Genomic DNA, 21,142 nt, shown 5'->3' on the forward strand with positions numbered 1-21,142 from the left:
CTCTCTATAATTAATTATGTTTTAAAAATTACTGATTTTTTTATGTCTCCAATGAAACACGCTGTTTAATATCGATGTAAAGAACAATAATATTTATGAACTAATGAATCATTTTTTTATTTAAAGATTTTGATTTTAAATGACAAAGTAGCTGCAAACATTATTGTTTTCTTGACTTATTTCTTTACATTTAACTCTTTGTTTATAAGTTTTTTTTTTTAACAAACCAAGTACTTTATAAAAAATAATTATAATAAATTAATAAAAAATAATATTTGTTTATTATTAAACTTATATTTAGGAAAAAAATAAAAGAATTAATAAAGTAAAATTATTTTTAAAATAAAAAAATACAAGTGTTTTTTTTAAGAATGCGTTTAAATATAATAAAATAAAAATAAAAATAATAGGCTCATTTTGTTTTTTTTTAAACATATTTTCCCTTAAACTAGTTTTTATAATTAAATAATGCGTTTACTTGGAGATAAAGGTTTCCCGTCCTTTATCCTGTCGGTCGCTTCCATCCCCTTCTTTTTTCTGTTCCCTTTCATTCATTTCCCCTGCGTTCGTCTCCGCCTCTCTTTCTCTCTCCCATCTCTCTCTCTCTCTCTCTCTCTCTCTCTCGAATCCATTCCCTAGCCTTTCGCCCTAGGGTTTCGCTTCCTTGCTGCGCCGCAATCGGCCTTCCCTGCGGCCATTCCGCGGGTAAGATCACTTCTTTTCCCCATTTCGCTCCAATTTTTTGGGTTTCGGATCGTGGTTAGTCTTGCTGCAGAGTTGGATACCGAGGATGAATAGCCGCTGGGACTTCCTAGAATGGCTGGGGCCGGATGCCTCCGCCTCCGTGCTCATCCGCCTCGACGATCCTGAGGACCTCGCGCGGGTCAGCGCCGTGTCCTGGTCCTGGCGCAAGTTCGGTGAGTTACCACGATTTCTGATAGGCCGTGGATGAGTAAGATTGTTTTTTTATTGTTGTATTTCTAATTTTGATTTATTACCGTGAGTTGAATTGAGGAGTTTCTATTTTTTTTTAAAAAAAAATTGATACATGGGTCATTTAATTAGTGAAAAACTATGACTTGGTAAAGGGTGAGATACTTCTCGTTTCGCCCTTTGTCTACATTTCTAGATACCTACGTGCATGAGGTGCACAATTTTGGTAGGGATGTCCGATTTGTTTCTATAGGATTCTTGCTTTTGCTAATTTTATGTCTCTGGTAGTTCACTTTTCTCAAATTTCAAAATATGGAGTTGAAATTGATCCGTTCAATATTTTTTTAAAAAAATACATTTTAGTATGATGTTGTTCCTTCCTAGTGTTATAAACAAGGACATAGAGCTGGACTTCTACCCCGATGCCAGGCTTAAAATTGTCTATTTCTTCAGGTTTTATTTTAGGAATACTGTCCATAATGAGGAAGAAAATAGCTTAACAGTGGGAAGAAAAACTGCTGGGAATACTGCAATTTGTGATTGTTGCAAGATTTAGTATTAATGTGTGAAGTAGAGATTGGGTGATTCTGTATTCTGTAACTGTGTCACATTGTGTCTTCGTTTCTTTGAAGGAGGAGATACTAGATAGTGCTATAGCAAAAGGGTTCATTGTGAAACACAATTTTGAAGTAAATTTTGACAAGGAAATATATACCATTTTAGTAGTAATTTTCTTTTATTTGGTTCTAACATTACCGTTAAGTCTGTGTTATATTATTGGACATAGTCTTTAACTTTTTATGATAGAATATCATATACTTCATGGTTTGATTTTGAGGCAGCTGTTTGACATGTATTGCAGTTGTTGCAAATGGTTTTGGCAAAACGCTATGCTTAAGAATTTCTCCTGACGTGCCAAATTTTTCTCGGATTGCTGAAGTAAGGAATGTTAACAAGACTGCAGAAGTTGGTTGTAGTGCTGCTGCGGAATGGGAAAGTTTGGAGAGAGAGCATCGTGTCTATCTATACCTAAGTCATTGTCTGGGTTCTTCTAAATGTGAAAGGAATTGCATTTATCAGGCAATAAATGCTTCCAGCACTGACAACTATCCAGATGAGAGCATTGAGAATACACTAGAACCTAGTGAAATAATGGACCGCAGGCCTTCTTATTGGTCGAGTAGCGGGCAGAGAGATCCTAGTATGCCGGAGAATTTAACTTACAAATTAGTTGCAAACCTCTGTATTGTTGATGAGATAAAGATAAAGCCATTCAGAGGTGTCATTCTAGCCTTTTATTCTGCCATCATAATACTTGAACTATACCTAGACCCCATAATTATGTTTTTTTTTTTGTTTATTCAGCATTTTTTCAGTTTGGTCATCCCATATACTCTGCAAAAGCTGTGCGTTTCCGGATGGGGTGTTCCAGATCAGGCTTGGGTATAAGTAGTAGCACTGATCAGCAATCAACTCTGGTTGAAAACTACCACTGGACATATACTTCACCAGAATTTCCAATGGTCCAGGTAATTTAGGAATATTAATTTTTTATATTTATGGTAGCTTTTCACAAATTTACCCTACAAAGTTATGGTCCCTTTTTAACTAAGTAGCAAGCTGGAAGATCTTTGTGTCTGTGTTTTCTTTATTTCATTTTTTCATATGAAAGATTTGGATGATTGCCATATGAGAATATTAAAAAATTGTAAAACTACCTGAGGTATTACTTCATGGTTCTGTGCACTATCTCCCTTCCCTTATTTGATAATGATTATGCAAGTTCGTGGTTAAGTCAGTATCTTGTCTGAATCTTCTAGGATTAGAATAATACATCTTTTATTGCAATGGTTATCTTATTTTTTTCAGAGATTACTTTTCTGTATGATTAATTACATCTAATACCTCTTATTTAGATGAAACACCCCACTCCTTGTTCAAGAGCCTTTTACATCTAGTGAGATTCGGATACATTTATATTTTTCTTCTTTTGAGTTTTAGCATCTCCAAACCTTTGATCTTTTACTCATGAGAGGATGCAAACACATTTGTATTTTCTTCTTTTTGAGTTTTGGTATCTCAATCTTTGCTGTTATACTGATCATTTCTGAAAATTCCTCCTTCCACATCTAGTGATTTCTGCATAGATCTAAAGCATGCGCAATCTAAATATTATCATGGTGCAAGGTCAAGTACTTGATTTTTTTTTTCATATTATACTAAAGATCAGTCCAAGACCAATCTTTATTTTATCACGCTACCAACAAGAACCATTCTTCTAAGCAATGTTTACTAACGGATGAATTTGCTTCCCAAAGGAGACAGCATTTTTAAGGAACTTCTGAGATTGCATGAGCATGTGAAGTTATATTAGGGATCCATGTGAAAGAAGAGCAAATGATAGCTGTGATTGTATCAACAGCAATAAATTAGTCCAACATAGTGATGATTTACTCAAGTGTTGTGGTTGGGTAGTGTAAGCTATTTCAATTTTTACCATGCTTTGTACTGGTCTTTGGCATTTTGATTAATGGTGAATTGCATCTTTATTTCACCCAAAATGATTGCTGTGGAAAACAGAAGGATATTTTTATTTTTAATTTTATCCGTTCTGTGAAAGTATGAGTTTGACGATGCTATGTTCGAAGTAGATGCCATTTTTATGGGTTAATATTTTGTTGCATTTATCTTGGCATACTTTATTCTGAACCATTTAGTGTCTAACTAGCATGAGATGAATGACATATCTCGCTTAACATGTGATAATATATATGTACACTATTAAACAAATAGGTGTGAGGCCTGATGTCAGTATCATATACCTGCTGCTGATGACTTGGTATTTACTTGTTAATATAGCATTAAAGTAAGCTCCTTATTGAATTATTACTTTGAAAATGGTTATCCAGGAAAATATTTTGCAATCTTTCAAGCTTCCTAAGCCCGTTATCTGCCTTGGTGGTATTCTGCGGATTGAGTTGCTGGGTAGGGTCCAGAAACAAGCAATTGATGATCTCTATTATATTTGGTAAGTTAGGAGAGGAGAGTAGTACTCTTTCGTTTGTCATCCAGTCTTGCGGAATTTTCCTATTTTCTATTTGCTGTTTGTTTTCTATCATCCTTTCTGTTTGCTCATTATCTGCAGTCTGCACCAGTTAATACATGTAGAGAATCACAAAATACCTATATTAGATATTGATGTTTAGGAATTTAACATGTAAATATGAACAAGATGTTTCAAGATAAACAGCGCATATAAGAACTTTCAGTTGTTTTTAGATGAATTTGAAGGAATGCCATGTTTTATTTATCTGCTCTTTTGAATCACACTAAATTGCTCTTTTACATTTTGAAGTGTCTGCAACGTCCAAGTTCTTGGTCGTCCATTATCACCTGTATTAGACCTCAATGTTCACGAGAGCGCAGATAGTTTAGCTGTGACCTACTTCCCAGATGCAAGAAACCAGACTTTGCCTGTGAGTACAGCAGAGGAGAATGCTAGGGACTCATCTTCATGGAAATCCTTTGCTACAAGATTCAGACACTTGGGAGCTATCCGGTGGGACCACGTAATACTGAGTACGCTGCTCGGACCCATTCAGTTTTCTGATGATGATGGTGATGCTGACAGCGACAACGATGATGACTATGGCGATCTGGAAGAGGAACAGGACCTCTGTCGCGCTTGAAGTAGAATCGTGATGTCTGCTGATTCACTATATAGATATCATATGCTTAATTTTCTCAAGTTTTCTTGTGGTAGCTATGCATACATATGGTGGTCATAATCTTGCTGCAAAGTCTATAATTAAACAAGATGTGCTATTTGAATCCCTTTGCCTTGCTGTTTGCATCCTTTCAATGAGAAATGATGTTGATATTTTCGGAGCTTCAAACTCTTGGCTTTTGGCATGTCAAGCTACTGGCCTACTGCTCCATCTCAGTTAAGTTCAAGATGATCTATGCACCAGGTAAATCAAGCTGCTGTTTTGTATGTCAGAAAACTTATATCCCTAGCTGTGAAATCAACAATTACTCCCTTAGTCTATCAATCCACAACCTGAGCAACTAACTGCCTGCCTAACTTTGAATCAAAAGGCCATGTGGTTGGTTAATAAGTAATCAATGCCTGTGCCATGGACCCTGAAATCACTGCAAGTCAATAAGGATTGGGATCTCCAGAGGCTTTTCTATGCCACAAAGCTGAACGAGAAAGGGAATCATCCATTATAGCCATGAATTTAAGGCACTCTGAGCAGCACTGAAAAGAGGAGAATGATTGAGTACTAGTGTCCTACGCTGCTCCATCGATCAATAGCCATGTCCTCGAGTTGAGTTGAGCTGAGATTAGGGCTCGTAAAGGTCACCATGCATCATCCATCGTGACCTCCTCCCACTTATCTGCCTCCATAACTATTTCATCAGCCTTTTTTTTTTCATTCACGTGCCATTAATCAGGTCTCATGCGCACCTTCACCACGACAGTAAATGCGTTGCCGGCTGCTCCTACTCGTGGAACTCATAAAGGCATGCCACAATTAGGTCCCTCCCGCACCACTTCCTTTGGGTCCCAATGCATTTATTTGTTCTGGCTCATCTCGCAGCCCGAGCTAGACATGACTTGTAGGCTAAACCGGATCTAGAGTCTACTAGTGTCGAGTGGCCGACCTGAAATTATGGACTGTGCCGGACATAACTCGATGTAAGATGACGTTTGATTCTCTCTTAGCAATCGAAATAGGAATGAGTATTATAATATTATGGAATGAGAATGAGTATAAATTGGATATCATTCTTAAAAATAATATTTGATTAGTTGAATATTTTTAATCGGAATGAATCTAAATATCTTTTTTTACCCTTAGAAAAAAATAAGAGAAAAATTAAATATAAGAGAAAGTTGAATGTGAGAGAAACATATGATGAGAGAGAAAGTGTGATGGGAAAAATAAAGAGAGGCAAAGTGTGATGAGAGAAAATGGGGAGAGAGAGCATGATAGGAGAGATTAAGAAGAGAAAAAAGTATAATGAGAGATAAAGTGTGCTGAGAAAAAATGAAGAGAGAGCAAGTATGATGAAAGAAAATAATAGATTGAGGAGAGAAAAGTATGATGAAAAAATGTGATGGGAAAAATAAAGAGAGGGAAAGTGTGATGAAAGAAAATGAGGACAGAGAGTGTGATTGAAGAGAATAAAAAGAGATAAAGTGTAATGAGGAAAATGAGAGATTGAAGAGAGAGAAACTATGATGAGAGAGAATATGTGATGAGAAAAAATGAAGAGAGGAAAAGTGTGATGAGATAAAAAGAGGAGAGAATGTCTAATGAAAGAGAATAAAGAGAAAGAAAATGTGATGAAAGAAAATGTGATGAAAGAAAATGGTAAGAGAGATTGAGAAGAGAGAAAGTACAATGAAAAAAATGAGGAGGGAATGAAGAGAGAGAAAATAAGGAGAGAGATTGTGTGAGAATTTATGATGAGAGAGAATAAGAAGAGAGAAAGTATGTTGAGAGAGAAAGTGTAATATAGAATGAGGAGAGAGAAAGTATGGTGAGAGAGAACAATGAGAGAGAGAGTGAAATGAAATAAAAATTGAACAAATATATTAAGGGCATTTTCATCGAAAACTTAATTCTCATTCTCATTATATCAAAATCCAAATGAGAGGGTGAGTGTCATTCATACTAGGGATGACAATTTTCCCCGCGGATTTGGGCCCCCGCGAGGAAAATCCGAAATGGGGATGGGAATCCCCGATTTTTCGGGGATGGGACAGGTTCGGGGCGGGTATGGGAATACTATCCTCATCCCCGAACCCGCCCTGAATATTATTATTATTATTATTAATAAATAATAATATGATTTTTTTAAAAAAAATATTAATAATAGTGTTAATATTAATATTAAAATTTTTGAAAATATTATTATTATTAATATTATTAATATTTATATTAATATTAATATTATCATTAATAATAATTATTAAAATAATAATAATAATATAAATTAAATTTGCGAATGAGACGGGAATAAGGCGGAGATGGGGATTTGATCTTCGTGGATTCGGGTTCGGGGAATCCTCGAACCCGAAAAAATAAGAACGGGACGAGGATGGGATCGGAATGAAAAACCCGCCTCCGTCCCGCCCCATTACCATCTCTAATTCATACTCAAATTTTTGGATTTAATTTTAAAATCTTAATTCAATTTTCATCAACCAACTACAAAATCAAAATTTGAGAATGAATCTGTTCCTTCTCAAATCCTTAAATCAAATGTCATCTAAAAGTTTTATCTAAAATCGTCTGATTTATTTAGAGAAATTTAAATTAATTATTATAATATGAATTCCAAGATCTAAATTGAGAATAATATTTTTTTATAAAAAATAAAATATAATGTGTCTATTTTTAGAAATTCAAAATAATTACGTGCACCTTTTGAAAAAAATTATTGATTTCAATTTTAAAAAAAATACGAGAGAAAAAAATCGAGTGATAAAAGAGAATGGAAAATAGGGAAGTTTTAATTAATTTATTTTTTTCAAACTTTGTGAGCCTCCGAAGGGTCTCACAAGACAAACTGACGTGTCAGTGCCACAGCAGGATTGCCTGTGGGGCCTGCCAAGGAGTTCCGATAAGTTCCTGTCTCGCCGTGGACACCGGATCGTCCGCCTTCGACATTAACCGAGGCTTTTAACCAGGGCAGCAGCCGGACACCACACTGCGAAAAAGAGACCGAGACGAGCTTTCTCCGTCCACGCCTCCCTCTTTCCCTCCTCCGCGCCTCCCTCTACCTCTCAGATGCCATCCGTTCCGACTCCTTAACGCTCTATTTCCTGTCTGTTCACTGCTTCGGTCCCCGATCGAACTTGGCCGATCATCCGCCACCTCGGTGAGCCCGCTCCCTCCGTGATATTTTCGTTGTTTTTTTTTAACTTCCAGCCAGCATCTGCTTTTGTGGTGAGGATTTGATCCCTTTTGCCAATCTGGATCGATCGGTAACAGGGAGATTGATTACTTGAGTCGGTTCTATCACTGTTGGATTCGGTCTAGTCGCTTCGAGTCAATAAAAATTCTTTCTTTTCCAACTGTCTCTTGTTGCTAGGTCTTTGAGTTTCCTGCGTTTCGTGTGCCCGAAAGAGCGCCGCTTTTCTGGGAACAGGATGGACCAGGTGAGCGATTCTAGCAAACGAAGGTTTTGGTGGTTTCTTTTCCTGGTTGTGAAATGAGGGATTTTGGTAGCAGTATGAGAAGGTGGAAAAGATTGGGGAGGGGACTTACGGGGTGGTGTACAAGGCTCGGGATCGTCTCACTAATGAGACAATAGCTCTGAAGAAGATCCGGCTGGAGAATGAAGACGAGGGAGTTCCAAGTACTGCCATAAGAGAGATCTCTCTACTGAAAGAGATGCAGCACAGCAACATTGTCAGGTCTTCATTCCTTCCAAGCTTTTACCTTTAGATCTTGATAATTTTTGGTCTTTTTCGTAATCAAGCTAATCTTAATACATGGCTTGCTTTGACTCTGTCTGTATGCTTTTACTAGCAATGTATTATCAGCACGTTACATTAGTATCTATAAGAGGTTGCTTGGATTTGTTGGTTTATTATTTACTCTGTTACCAAGAATGCCTAAAATTTACCAGTGACATGATTCAACAGCAGTGTCACCAAGAGGACTTGCCTGCTACTTTACGAAACTTTGGAGATCAAGTAGAACTAAATGGATCATGCAATGTATGTTCATCTAGCATGACATGCTTTAAGGGTTTGTCCCTCATGTTCATCATTCAAAAATAATCGTAAGTTATGATTATATGAAGGATTTAGGATCCTCATCAGTTTGGATATTTTAGATCACCTATATAGTACCTTGAAATCAGATCTTTTAAGTAGTAGTTTGAAATCAGATCTTTCTACAATCACTTCAATGTTGCATTAGAATTTGAAGCTACAACAACTTTCTTAATCTCCTCACTTGTTTTTTGTTGATCATGCTTGTTCATACACAACCAGAGTTTTAAGTGTCTCTGATGCTGTATTAAAAAAGCTTTGTATTTTGGTGATTTTATTGGCACAACAGATTGCAGGATGTAGTCCACAGTGACAAAAGAATTTATTTAGTTTTTGAGTATCTTGACTTAGACTTGAAGAAGCACATGGACTCTTGCCCAGAACTTGCTAAAGATCCACGATTAGTTAAAGTGAGTTGCTTTCCTTTGTTTAGTCTGCTTTGATTTATGTTACATGATGCTTGGGTTAGATGCTTTCAAATGATTTTTAGCATGACTATTGTTTGTTGTTGAGGCAGTTCAAGGATTTGTTAAAGGATATGCTGATGTATGAATTAATCAGTTGTTTGGAGTATGTCATAACTATTTGTTTGGGCAACATATGCATATGATCTACAATATCTTCTCTGGTCAATATATTCTGTCAATGGACACAAGTATCTTTCATGCCTAGAAATAAATCGCTCACTACTAAATCATCCAATGCTAATGAATGAACAAAGGAGGAAGATTATTCAAATTTCACAGTTGTAAGCACAACATATAGGTTAATTATATTAGTCCATATGATGCATATGTTACTGAATCTTAGAACTGTGGTTTCTGCAGTTATATTATGATATTTGTCTTAGATTTCTTATGCATGTGCAGACTTATTTGTATCAAATACTTCGTGGCATTGCCTACTGTCATTCTCATAGGGTTCTTCACCGAGATCTGAAGCCCCAAAATCTTTTGATTGATCGAGGAACTAATGCCTTGAAGCTTGCAGACTTTGGGTTAGCTAGAGCTTTTGGCATTCCTGTTCGGACATTCACACATGAGGTGCTACTATTCATCATATTACTCTTACTTTCACCTTTGAATATATACTTAAACTTTCTACGAGGCTAAGTGTGCAATGGTTCTAAGGAAATGAAGCTCATTCCATAAAGAAAATGTACATTTTTAATTATTTATGTTTAAAGAAGAAGTGATATGAGGGTTATTTTGGTCATAAATGATAAAAAAGGGAATGCAATAACAATAACAACAACCAAACCTTATCCCACTAGGTGGAGTCGGCAAATACAACAACAATAACAAAATTATTATTATCCAATGTTATTTTTTTGCCTTCTCCAATCTTTCCCCTGAAATGGTAAAAGGTGTATTTTGGTCAAAACACTTTAGCTAAAGTTTTTTCATAGAATAATAAAAGGTACATTTTGGTCAAAACACTTTAGTTAAAATTTTCCACTTGATGAGAATGTAAGATCATCTCCTTCAAAGTGTTTTTCTTGAATAACAAAAGGTGTATTTTGGTCAAAACACTTTAGCTAAGTTTTCCACTATGTAGGATCATCTCCGTCCAGTCATCTAAAATGAGATTTGGTTCAACAAAGCAAATCAATGTAAATGCATCTATTTTTTTTTTATACTACCACGGCATATTATATAACATATAGCATCTATTTGTAAATTGCCATTATAATCTATTTGCATAGTTACTAATTAATTGTCCATGCACCAAATGTCATTTTTTCCTCACCTTGTATGGGTATGGGGAATCCTCGAAGCTTGATAGAGGTACCAAGTTCTCTGTACATTGGGGGCTTCTCATAGCATAGTGAGTCACAGTGGACAGCTGCTGGCCGCAACAAAGCACAATGACTTTGCCGTCTTCAAGTCTTAAACCACAACGCTTCATGGCTGAAAGCTGAACCAGCTTATACTTTAAGGCATTCTTTGAGCCAGATTGAGAAGGTTTAGACCTAAGGCTCTATTTAGTTTAATTCCTTCCTGGTCCATCATACAGGCTCAGAGTCCTCTGTACATTCAACTGATTGCAAGCAACATTCTCGTATACTAATGAGATTTAAACATTCTCAATGAAAGACTTCAAAAGTATCATGTCCCTTCCGTGATTCTGTTTCATACTTCAGGTAGTAACACTTTGGTATAGAGCTCCAGAAATCCTCCTCGGATCCAGACAATATTCTACACCTGTTGATGTGTGGTCAGTGGGCTGTATTTTTGCTGAAATGGTGAATCAGCGACCATTGTTCCCCGGAGATTCAGAGATTGATGAATTGTTCAAGATATTCAGGTTTGTGTTACTTTAGTGCGGAAATTACTAAAATTAGGTGTTGCACTGTGTGCCTAATAATTTGTGCCTGTTTATTTATTTTACAGAATCTTGGGTACCCCAAATGAAGAAATTTGGCCTGGAGTTACTTCCTTACCTGACTTCAAGTCTGCTTTTCCCAAGTGGCAATCTAAGGTGGTAATAAGGGTCCTTTGTTTTAGCATTTTGGCCTCAGAAATTGTCAATCAATGAAATCACTAGAAAGTGGCTGCCTACCACTACCCCCACCTATTACCAGGATAAAATATAGAATTGTATTGGTTTATGTGTACTTGATAATCCAGAATCTTTTGCTACAGCAACCTTAAGTAAACCTCCACTGTATGCCTACCCCCACCCCCACCTATTACCAGGATAAAATATAGAATTGTATTGGTTTATATGTGTACTTGATAATCCAGAATCATTTGCTACAGCAACATTAAGTAAACCTCGACTGTATATATTGGAGCTTAGATATAGTGGTTCTAGCTGTAAGCAAGGAGAAAAAGAGGGAGAATAGAGGATCTAGACCATCACACCTAAGGTTTCTCAAGTAATCACACTTTGTAGTGGTTGGCAATCACGCCATAAACTAAAATTCATTTATTTTCCCAAAACATCACTACAAGTCCCTTTATATGGACCTTTTAGTAGCCAAATGTACTTAGCAGCAAGCAAACTTAGGTGAAAAAAAAAGGACAATAATTAAAAAATTACAAGATCGATTCCAATTTTTTTAACCAAAGATTATGTCTCTATTACCAGCATGCCTTTAACACCTATTTTGTTCCTATCACATACTAACCAAATATAGGAAAAAAGAGCCATATTTAGGGCAAATACCTACGTAATTGTGAATGTTTTGTTCTCATGATATTTTCCAAATCCTCTTGCTGCAATTGTCCTGCAAGTTAATCATACGAGCATCATAATCCTGCAACATTGAGGTGCACATAATCTCATCAAAGATTCTCTCTTTTTTTTTTTTTTGCCTCCTATATGATCAAGATTTATGTTACTATCTCCTGGCTAATCAATCAGTGGTAAACAACTTCTGAAGGAATGAAAGCATTCATTGGTCTGCTTTTGTGGTACAGTTCATTGTCACTGTACATGTATTATTCTCTGATTTGCTCTTAAAGAACAGGTAATCTGCTGTGCAGGATCTGGCAACTCTAGTTCCGAATCTTGGAGATCCAGGGATTGATCTTCTTTCTGTAAGTCCTTCGTTATGTGCAACGTGTCTAAAATATGTATTCCACTTGAATCTAAGCGTTTGTCTCACTAGATTCACCTAGTTTGAGCTTGTGTTTGATTACAAAACATTACAACTAGGTTGCTGATTTTCCTAGATGTTGGGACATCTGTTTGTACATGGTGGCATAAATCTGATCAAGGCCTATGCCCTTTGTACATACAGCTGTGTTTGTAGAACTGATATGCATATCTTTTGTTGCTAATTCTGACCTTGTGATCGAATTCAGTGGCTTTTCACTAATCCTCCAATTAATGTCCTGGTTACCAGAAAATGCTCATTTTAGACCCCAGTAAGAGAATCTCAGCTCGACAAGCACTGGAGCACGAATACTTCAAGGATCTTGAACTGGTTCCATGAGTAATATTCTCATGATACATAGTAGATTGTCAGTTCATCAAACATTCTGCAGCTTCTTTACCTCTGCCATGATTGCCTTCATAATACTACTTGAAGCTTGTGAAGATTCATGGCTGCACAGGATCTGGAGCTAGAGCTGCAAGATCTCTATTGGCACAAAGACTACAAAAGTTTGATTTCACTTTTGTATTTCTGAGTGTGAGACTAATATATTTCTTTGAACCTATGCTTGTTTTGGGAACTATCCTCTTCACATCAGTATATTTACTGCGTGTGGTTGAAATATTAATAGTCATGCTGTTTAGGGTTGTGCAAATGGTTGTGTCAGGTACAAGCTATAGTTTCTCCTTCTACTGGTAATGAGAATAGCATTTCCATTGTCATTTCAGGAACACCATGAATTTGGAATTGATTAATGACTAGTAAACAAGTGATGCTAATTCACTGTCTTTTCAAAATTCAAGTGTATATTTGTTTAGATTATTTTCATAAGTTGCAAGTAGACATTGAATGAAGTTAGTGATTCAAGAACATAGTTTTCCTACTCATACGAGTCAATGAAAATGACTATTTATGATGGCTGAATTTCTATTGATTTCAGTATCATTAAGTAAAAAAATTAATTTACAAAATAACTAACAATTTGAAAGTTAATATAGAATGAACTCAAGCAATTTATAAATAGTTTATGGCTAAATTTTTATATTTTGGATGCCTATTAATATTATATTTAAATTTACACATAATAAATAAAATATCTAATAGAATGAACCCTTTTTTCTTTGAACCGGATCGGTTCCTTTTCTAATATTCCCGACAGGACCCGCTTTCTACTCGACTACTTCCCTCTCTTGTATCTTTCTCTTTGACTAATCAAAGGCCACCCGCTCTGTCGGCGGCCGCCGCTTCCGATTTTGTTCCAGAGTCGCCGCAAGTGTGATTAATTTTGAATCTTGCGGGATACCCTGTCGTTCTCTCCGTTCGCAAGGGAGAGAGTAGCCAAACGCGCTGTCTTTGCCTCCGATTACGGCGTCGATGCTTTGTACGTCTGTTTTCCTTTCCATCATCGTAGCTTCTTGAGCTCGAGCTTGCTGTTCAACTACTGTTTCATTATGTTTTCCTCACTGAGGACTGTAAAATTTGGCTTATGGTGATATGTTGCAGTTATAGCAGGTTGCTCGGTTAGGGTTCCCCGCAGTGGGTCTCGGAGTAAAACTGACTCATGGGATGAAGTCGCGCCTAGGGCAAAAGCCGAACATTTTTGCTAAGGAAATAGTAGGTTTGAAATAGGAAAAAAAGGAACTTGGAGAGAGAGTGATGCAGAGGTAAGGATTAGAGTGGGATAGGATGAGAGATTCGAGGAAGAAGAAAATTGTAAGTTCACCAAATTTAGCTTAGACTATTTGTCATCAGATGCCATCTCCTGTTGCATGGATTTTTCCACGAGAAGAACTCCTGCAAAACTTGATGAGAACTATTTAGAACTTCATCTGAATCCTAAGCGGAATAGTAAGATGTCCGTTCAGAGATAAATTGAGTAAGCAAGGTTACCTTGGCTTTGGATTTTTTGAAGGCCGTAATAAGTTAGAACATTGAGTATCTCGTGTAACCAAAGTGCCATATTTGTGTTTGCTATCAAGGCCGGAGCTAGGATATTAGTTCAGTGCAGACACGGTGACTCGTGCTACTAGGCAAGGTCTGTCACCATCAGAAACTCGTCGATAGCCACCGTACTGCCACCCAAGCTAGTTAGTCATTGACGCGGCGTCGCCCAAGCTCTATAGTCCACAGGTATGCTATCACCATTCATTCTTCCTAAAATTGTCAATGGTGAAAGAGATGGGAAGGAAGAAGAGTGTTGTTTAGACTTTTCTCCATCGAATAATATTATTATTTCTTGGTTAGGTAGCATGGTGGATGATTTTTGTTTGCAGAGCAAAAAGATGCGGTTAGATTTTTAAATAATAAAAATTTATAAATTAGCGTTGATGCTTTTCCATGAATTTGCTATATGTTTATGATATTTCTAAATTTTACTTTCTGTGTGGATCAAAATTCAAAAATATTATATATATATATATATTATTTTGATTAATTGATAGATATTTTTAATGGTTGATTTGACCATACATGAGAAATCAAAATTCCTTATATCGTATCTTTATATGTATAGACTTATATGATAGACTTTAGGGATTTCAAAATAATTAGTTCTACTCCAATGTCAAATTATAATCTTATTCATTTATGTAATAGTGCTCAACTGTTCCCTGTACAGAATCACCACAACTATGAGCTTTTAATTATTGTTTTAAATTGTATTCTTGATTGATATTTATTGTTATGTTTTTGTTATTTCAGCCTAATTTGCAATGGAAAATTTTCAAAATGAGAGTGTACAGGAGGATATTGATGATATTGCTCTCTGTGGAAATTTGTTACTAAGATTGAAAAGGGGAACCTGGGAGGAAATGTTACTTAGTCATGTAATATTTATACTAAAGTGTGCAAAGGATTGCTAGTTGTGCGGCTATTACAATAGATCAAATAAAGCATATGCAACAACTTATGGATGATGCAGAATTGAGAAAGAAGAATGCTCAACTGAAAGAAGTGCATTCCTTCATCATCGAACATGTTTTCAAAAATGTCATGCAGTAGTAATTTTTCTTTGCAAAGTGATGATCTAACAAAGAAGAGAAAAGGAACTCTTGACTCTCTTGAAAAAGCTTTTAACTTGAATGCTAGAGATGAGCTGCATTCTGAAATTGCGAGGTTGTTTTACACCGGGGGATTATCTTTCAATATTGCTATTAATCCTCATTATGTTTGTGCCTTCAGAATGACTACAGAATGGCTATTCAACGAACGCTTCCAGGTTATCTTCAACCAAGATACAATTTATTGAGAACTACACTCCTTCAAAGAGAAAAGACTCATATTGAAAAGATGTTGAAGCCAACAAAAGCTGCATGGAAACAAAAGGGTGTTAGCATTTGTAGTGATGGGCGGTCAGATGTACAAAGAAAACCGCTTATCAATATCATAGTCGTGTGTGAAAGTGGTCTTATGTTTTTGAAGGCAATAAATTGTGAAGGTGAGTACAAGGATAAAGTTTTCATCTCTAAGTTGCTCATTGACGCCATAAATGAAGAGGGGCATCAAAATGTTGTCCAAGTGGTCAGTGATAATGCTACCGTATGCAAAGTCGTGGGGTTACTCGTTGAGGCAAAGTCCCACACATATTTTGGACATCTTGTGTTGTTCACACTTTGAATCTTGCCTTGAAGAATATTTGTGCACCGACTGACTCTACACAAAACAAAGAAGCCTTTAAAGAATACAAGTGGATGACAAAAGTACAAGTGATGCTTTAATGATCAAGAATTTTATAATGAATCACAATATGTGATTATCAATGTTCAACGATAACTTCAACTTGAAGATGTTCTCACTTGCGGATACTCGATTTGCTTCCACAATCATTATGCTTAAAAGGTTCAGGCAAATGAAGAAATGTCTTGAAACCACGGTTATTAGTGAAAGATGGGATCTGTACAAGGAGGTGGATGCGGTGAAGGTTAGATCAGTGAAAGTATAAAATATCGGAAGGCCAACTATAGGAAAAAATTGATTATATACTTTCTTTCACAAATCTGATTTATAAGATGCTAAGGAAAGGAGACACTGATCAACCTTGTCTTCATTTAGTCTATGAGTGGTGGGATGAAATAATAGAGAAGATGAGGGTTGCTATCTCGAAGGGGCCTCACATAGGGGATTCAAAGTTTTATGAGGTTGTTCATGATGTTCTGATGGAGCATTGGAATAAAAGAAACATGCCTCTACAATGTTTGGCGCATTCTTTGAATCCAAGGTAAAGCTCTAAAATTTTAACTTTCTAAGTTTTAGAATTATTAGTTCATGTTTAACTATCAATCTTTTTATATAGGTATTATAGCAATGAGTGACTCCAAGAATCTCCCAACCGTCTTCCTCCTCATAGGGACATCAAAGTATCAAGGGAAAAGAAAAAGTGTATTGAAAGATATTACTCTAATTCATTAGAACGAAGAAGTGTCAATTAGGAGTTTGCCTCTTTTTTAGCCGCCATTGATGATTTTTCTAATAATGACAGAAGGCGCGATCGAGGTTTGATGTCTCCAACTAAGTAATGAGTTATCCATGCTTCTTCTGCACCAACCCTTCAAAATTTAGCTTTAAAGCTACTTGGGCAACCTCCTTCTTCTTCTTGTGAGAGAAATTGAAGCACCTACAATTTCATACACTCATTGAAGAGGAATAAAATAACACCATAAAGAGCGAAAGAACTACAATCTTTGTCTTTTATCTAAGAGAAGCCCACATTATAATAAAGGAGAAAGTAAGATGTGGGATGTCGGAGCATGCATTTGATTCCATGGACAGAGGGAGTTACTATCCTTGAACGAACCTGAATTGGAGGTAGTCTTATTTACTTATGAAGGCAGTGTTGGTGATGAGAGCGATATGGATGTCTTATCATGATTTAGTGATGAATATAATGATTGACTATGTTCTTTGTTTGCAATTGATGAATGATGATTATGACTTTCTATCTCTACAATTTTAATACTATATATATATATATAGTAATTGTCGTATCCTAAGAGCATCTCCAATGGGAAATATTTGGAGGGAATATTTCTCCAAATACAAGCAGATGGAGTGACGAGGATTTGATGGTGCGAGCTCATGAAGAATACAAGAGTACTTTTAAAACTATTTTCCAATATGGACATGTGTGGAGGATCGTGAAAGATAGTCCGATGTGTGCTCCTCAATCCTCAGAGCGACGGGCTACAAAGAAAGTAAGAATATCAGAATCATTAGGTGCACATACTGACTCTTATAATCCTAACACAACTATTGATCTAGATGATAGAGAAGTCCGATCTCGTCCAATGGGACAGAAGACAGCAAAGAGGAAAGACAAAGAAAGAGTAGGCCTAATTAATGAATTGAATCAGGAGGCTGTGCAACAGTCAATGACACATTTGGAAGAGTATAATAACAATAAGAAAGTGGATCAACTCATCCAAGCACATCAACTTCTTGTAATGAACACACGAGACATGACAGATGAACAACTTTAAAATCATCTAGTGATATGTGAGCAACTGAATTAAAAAAATGAACATGTAGTTAATTTCTATGGTTTATTTTATCCGCACCTTGTTTATTTTATTAATTGTAGTTTGTAATTTCTACGGTTTATCGTTATCTGTTTTATTAATTTAATATGGGTTGTACTTCTGTATTTCAATTTCAAATTTGTAAAATATTTATATTAGTATTTTTCTTAAATTTGTATGTCTTTTATTGTATTTTTCTTAAAATTAAATGTAAGTTAATAAAATGGTCGTGAGACTCATAAATATTTAGTTGGTGAGATATTTGATTATGAATTGGGGATATTTGAGAGTGGATATTTGATGGATAGGACCTATAAATATTTGATTGGTGGGATATTTCATTATGAAATTTGGGATATTTGAAGAGTGATGTGGAATTGAAGACCACAAATACTTTTTATATAGTCCAAGGGCATACAGTCATTTCTGAAGATTCTCAAAGTCCAAGTCTTCATCTGATGACTTTTATTCTATTGAATATCTTCTATAATCTCTCTTAGTTGAATAATATCACAGATAAAGATAACTAGAACTCTTAATTGCAACTATATCAACTATTCTTCCAATGTAATGATTGTATTATCTTGCTTTAGCTTATTAAATTTATATTAAGATACTTGTAATATTTTTGTGTTCCACAAACCATTGGGTTTCCGATTTGCTCCTACTTTTCAGATCAAACAGACATTTTCTGGTTCAAAATTCTCTTATATCCAATATAAGTTTATATATTCTATTTAGTTTCTGGTCACTATTTGAAAACATGGTGATATGATTATGAAAATCATTGAACCTGATATTACAAATTTACAATTCAGCTTCTTATCAATTGTGTCTATACCTGAAACTTGAGATCTTCAAAAGTTATTGATGTGGTAATTGCTATAAGCTAAATGGCCAGCCAGACATGCTAATAGATGTTTCAAAAAAGTATTTATTCTAAACCTTAGTCCACAAAATTAGATAGGAAGTCTGTCTTCATTAACTGGATGGGGCTAACACAGATGAAATTCTGATTTTCATCTAATCTTGTTTCTGTTTTTTAGGGTTATGCTCAATAATATGTTTTAACTTTCCATATTCAATTCCTTACCATCTTTTTGTTTTTATGAAAAATTCCAGCCAGATAATCCTGATGACAAAGGATGGAAAGATATGGGTGTTGGTCATCTTTCAATTAAGAGCAAAGAAGGCTAAAAGAAAGCTACAAAAGACTCCCAGCCAACCATTATAATCCGAAATGATGTATGCCATTCCAATTTTTAATGCTTTTGCAATGGAGTTTTAATTTTGATAATCTTCTTTCTAGTAGTGCATTAATGGATTCGCTTTTACTAGTCACTATTCTAAAGGCTAGTAGTTATTCGTGATTTATTTCCTCCGTGTTGGTCCTGTGACGGATTAACGAGAACGCTGAGGGCGAGCGTATTCATTTTTTGCCACCATTAATAGGTCCGCTTTTGCAAGAAAGATGGTAGTTCAATTTGTCACCTGGAATGAGCACAAACGGAATTGATAAATACAATTTGATAATTGATACATTTTTTGTTCAATTGTTTCCTCTTTTTCCCATTGCAGGTGGGGAAAATTTTACTCCATGCATCGATATATTCTGGAATAAAGATGAACATTCAAGAGTAGCATTGCTTCAGTATTTCATACGACGGTAAACACACGAAATTCACTTTGCGACTTATTGCTCGACTTTCTGCTTCTTCTTGCCATAAACAAATGCTGATCCTTAAATTATATTCAAACAAATTATAGTTTATTAAAGTACTAACTCGGGTGGATGGAAAACAGTGGTTTTAAAAAAATAACAATTTAAAATATTAATTTTGAAAAATAAATTTTTACATAAAATTTAATTTTTCTCACTTTTTGAGGTATAACATTATTAATTAATTTTTTATATTTAAATTTTAATAACCTAATTTAGAGAAATATAAACTTTACAATATTATGTATTATTATTAGATATAATAATATATCTCAAGGGGATAATAAATGAATAATTTATTTAGTCAAGTATTTAAACTTGTTTAAAAAGGGAAAAAGATTTTTAAATATATTTAATTACTTAAATGAAATATGGAGAAAAAATAATGTTCTTGTGTTTAACTCCTCATCGTACCCACGTAAGTACAAGGAAAAAAATAAATAAAAAAAAAAAAAAAAAAATCATGCTCTTGTGCTTAACTCATCATCATCACAATCTTTAGAAAATAAAAATTGTATCGAAACTAAATTAGTCATTATTATTTATTATTATTTATCAAGAATTAAATGAGGCTTTTATGCACATAGTAAAAGAAAAAATAAATTATAATTTTTATCATCTAAATTGAAGGAAAGTCTTGACGCAATGGTAAAGTTATTGCCATGTGACTAAAAAGTCACGGGTTGAAATCTTGAAAACAGCCTCTTGCAAAAAGCAGGATAAGGTTGCGTACAATGGATCATTCCCCGAGACTTTACATGACGGGCAGCCTCTTGCAAAAAGTAAGATAAGGTTGCGTACAATGGATCCTTCCCCGAGACCTTGCATGGTGGGAGCTTCGTGCACGGGGCTACCTTTTTTTTATCACCTAAATCAGAATAGTTATAAATGATAGGATGAAAATAAAAGGATTCCCTTAGGATAAACAGTTGGCTAAGGTCTGGAGGTTAAATTCCGGCTAGTAGTTTGGATGTCTATCTTTCCCCATGCACTATTCAACTGCCCAAGACTAGTAGTCATCTGTGATTTATCTCTTCCGTGTTGACCTGGGGACGAGCTCATGGTGATGGAGGCGCTAGGGAGAGTGAATCATCTTTTGTCATCATGAAGTTAAGAAAAAATCGAACAATTTATGACCGTAAATACATCTAAATAAAAGTTAAACTTAATATATATCAAGGAAATAGTAGAGATATCTGATTCGTTATTGCTCGAAAATAATAAATTCCTCCATTTTGATGAGACGTTGCATTTGAATTTAATCAAGCAAGAGGCGTACTATCATTAATCGGATCAGTATGACAGTGTCAGTGTTAGGTACGATTTCTCTTTTCCCATATCAACGAGTGAGAGAATCACAAAGGGAGAGTTAGAAAAGAAGAAGAAGCGGAACAAAAAAAAATAACATTTTTATTTTACATTATATGGTTAAGTTAAAAAAATTTCTAATTCATGTTTTTTATTAATTAAAGGAGAAAGTGTTACCAACGAAAAAGAAACATAATAAGAAAATGTTAGAAATTAAGAGATATTGAAGACAACATACGTACTAAAAATAAATTTAAAATGTAAAAATT

At 35.3% G+C, this 21,142-nt stretch overlaps 2 protein-coding genes and 1 long non-coding RNA gene across 4 annotated transcripts; all 3 read left to right on the forward strand.

Annotated features, from left to right (window-relative positions):
- The first annotated feature begins 528 nt into the window (after positions 1 to 528).
- LOC121981772 (F-box protein At4g00755-like) lies at positions 529 to 4,829 on the forward strand. Its single transcript, XM_042534484.1, has 6 exons — positions 529 to 705; positions 776 to 917; positions 1,796 to 2,212; positions 2,299 to 2,462; positions 3,843 to 3,961; positions 4,289 to 4,829. The coding sequence occupies exons 2-6, from the start codon at positions 791 to 793 to the stop codon at positions 4,620 to 4,622; spliced, it is 1,161 nt and encodes a 386-aa protein (XP_042390418.1). The 5' UTR covers positions 529 to 705; positions 776 to 790; the 3' UTR covers positions 4,623 to 4,829.
- Positions 4,830 to 7,614: 2,785 nt separating this feature from the next.
- On the forward strand, positions 7,615 to 13,054 carry LOC121981773 (cell division control protein 2 homolog). Of its 2 annotated transcripts, none has more exons than XM_042534486.1 (9): positions 7,615 to 7,827; positions 8,041 to 8,107; positions 8,181 to 8,365; positions 9,018 to 9,138; positions 9,598 to 9,771; positions 10,872 to 11,035; positions 11,122 to 11,209; positions 12,204 to 12,273; positions 12,582 to 13,054. In XM_042534486.1, the coding sequence occupies exons 2-8, from the start codon at positions 8,099 to 8,101 to the stop codon at positions 12,261 to 12,263; spliced, it is 801 nt and encodes a 266-aa protein (XP_042390420.1). In that variant the 5' UTR covers positions 7,615 to 7,827; positions 8,041 to 8,098; the 3' UTR covers positions 12,264 to 12,273; positions 12,582 to 13,054. The 2 variants fall into 2 exon arrangements, with proteins under 2 accessions (XP_042390420.1, XP_042390419.1); XM_042534485.1 differs by having other exon boundaries at positions 7,617 to 7,827; positions 12,220 to 12,273.
- A 1,268-nt stretch (positions 13,055 to 14,322) lies between these two features.
- LOC121981774 lies at positions 14,323 to 17,137 on the forward strand. The gene is made up of 3 exons (XR_006111929.1): positions 14,323 to 14,462; positions 15,033 to 16,548; positions 16,624 to 17,137. It is a non-coding gene; the product is annotated as an uncharacterized LOC121981774 (long non-coding RNA).
- Positions 17,138 to 21,142: the final 4,005 nt, after the last annotated feature.

This window comes from Zingiber officinale, chromosome 5A (genome assembly GCF_018446385.1).
Source record: "Zingiber officinale cultivar Zhangliang chromosome 5A, Zo_v1.1, whole genome shotgun sequence".
In the NCBI taxonomy this organism is placed as follows: Eukaryota; Viridiplantae; Streptophyta; class Magnoliopsida; order Zingiberales; family Zingiberaceae; genus Zingiber; species Zingiber officinale.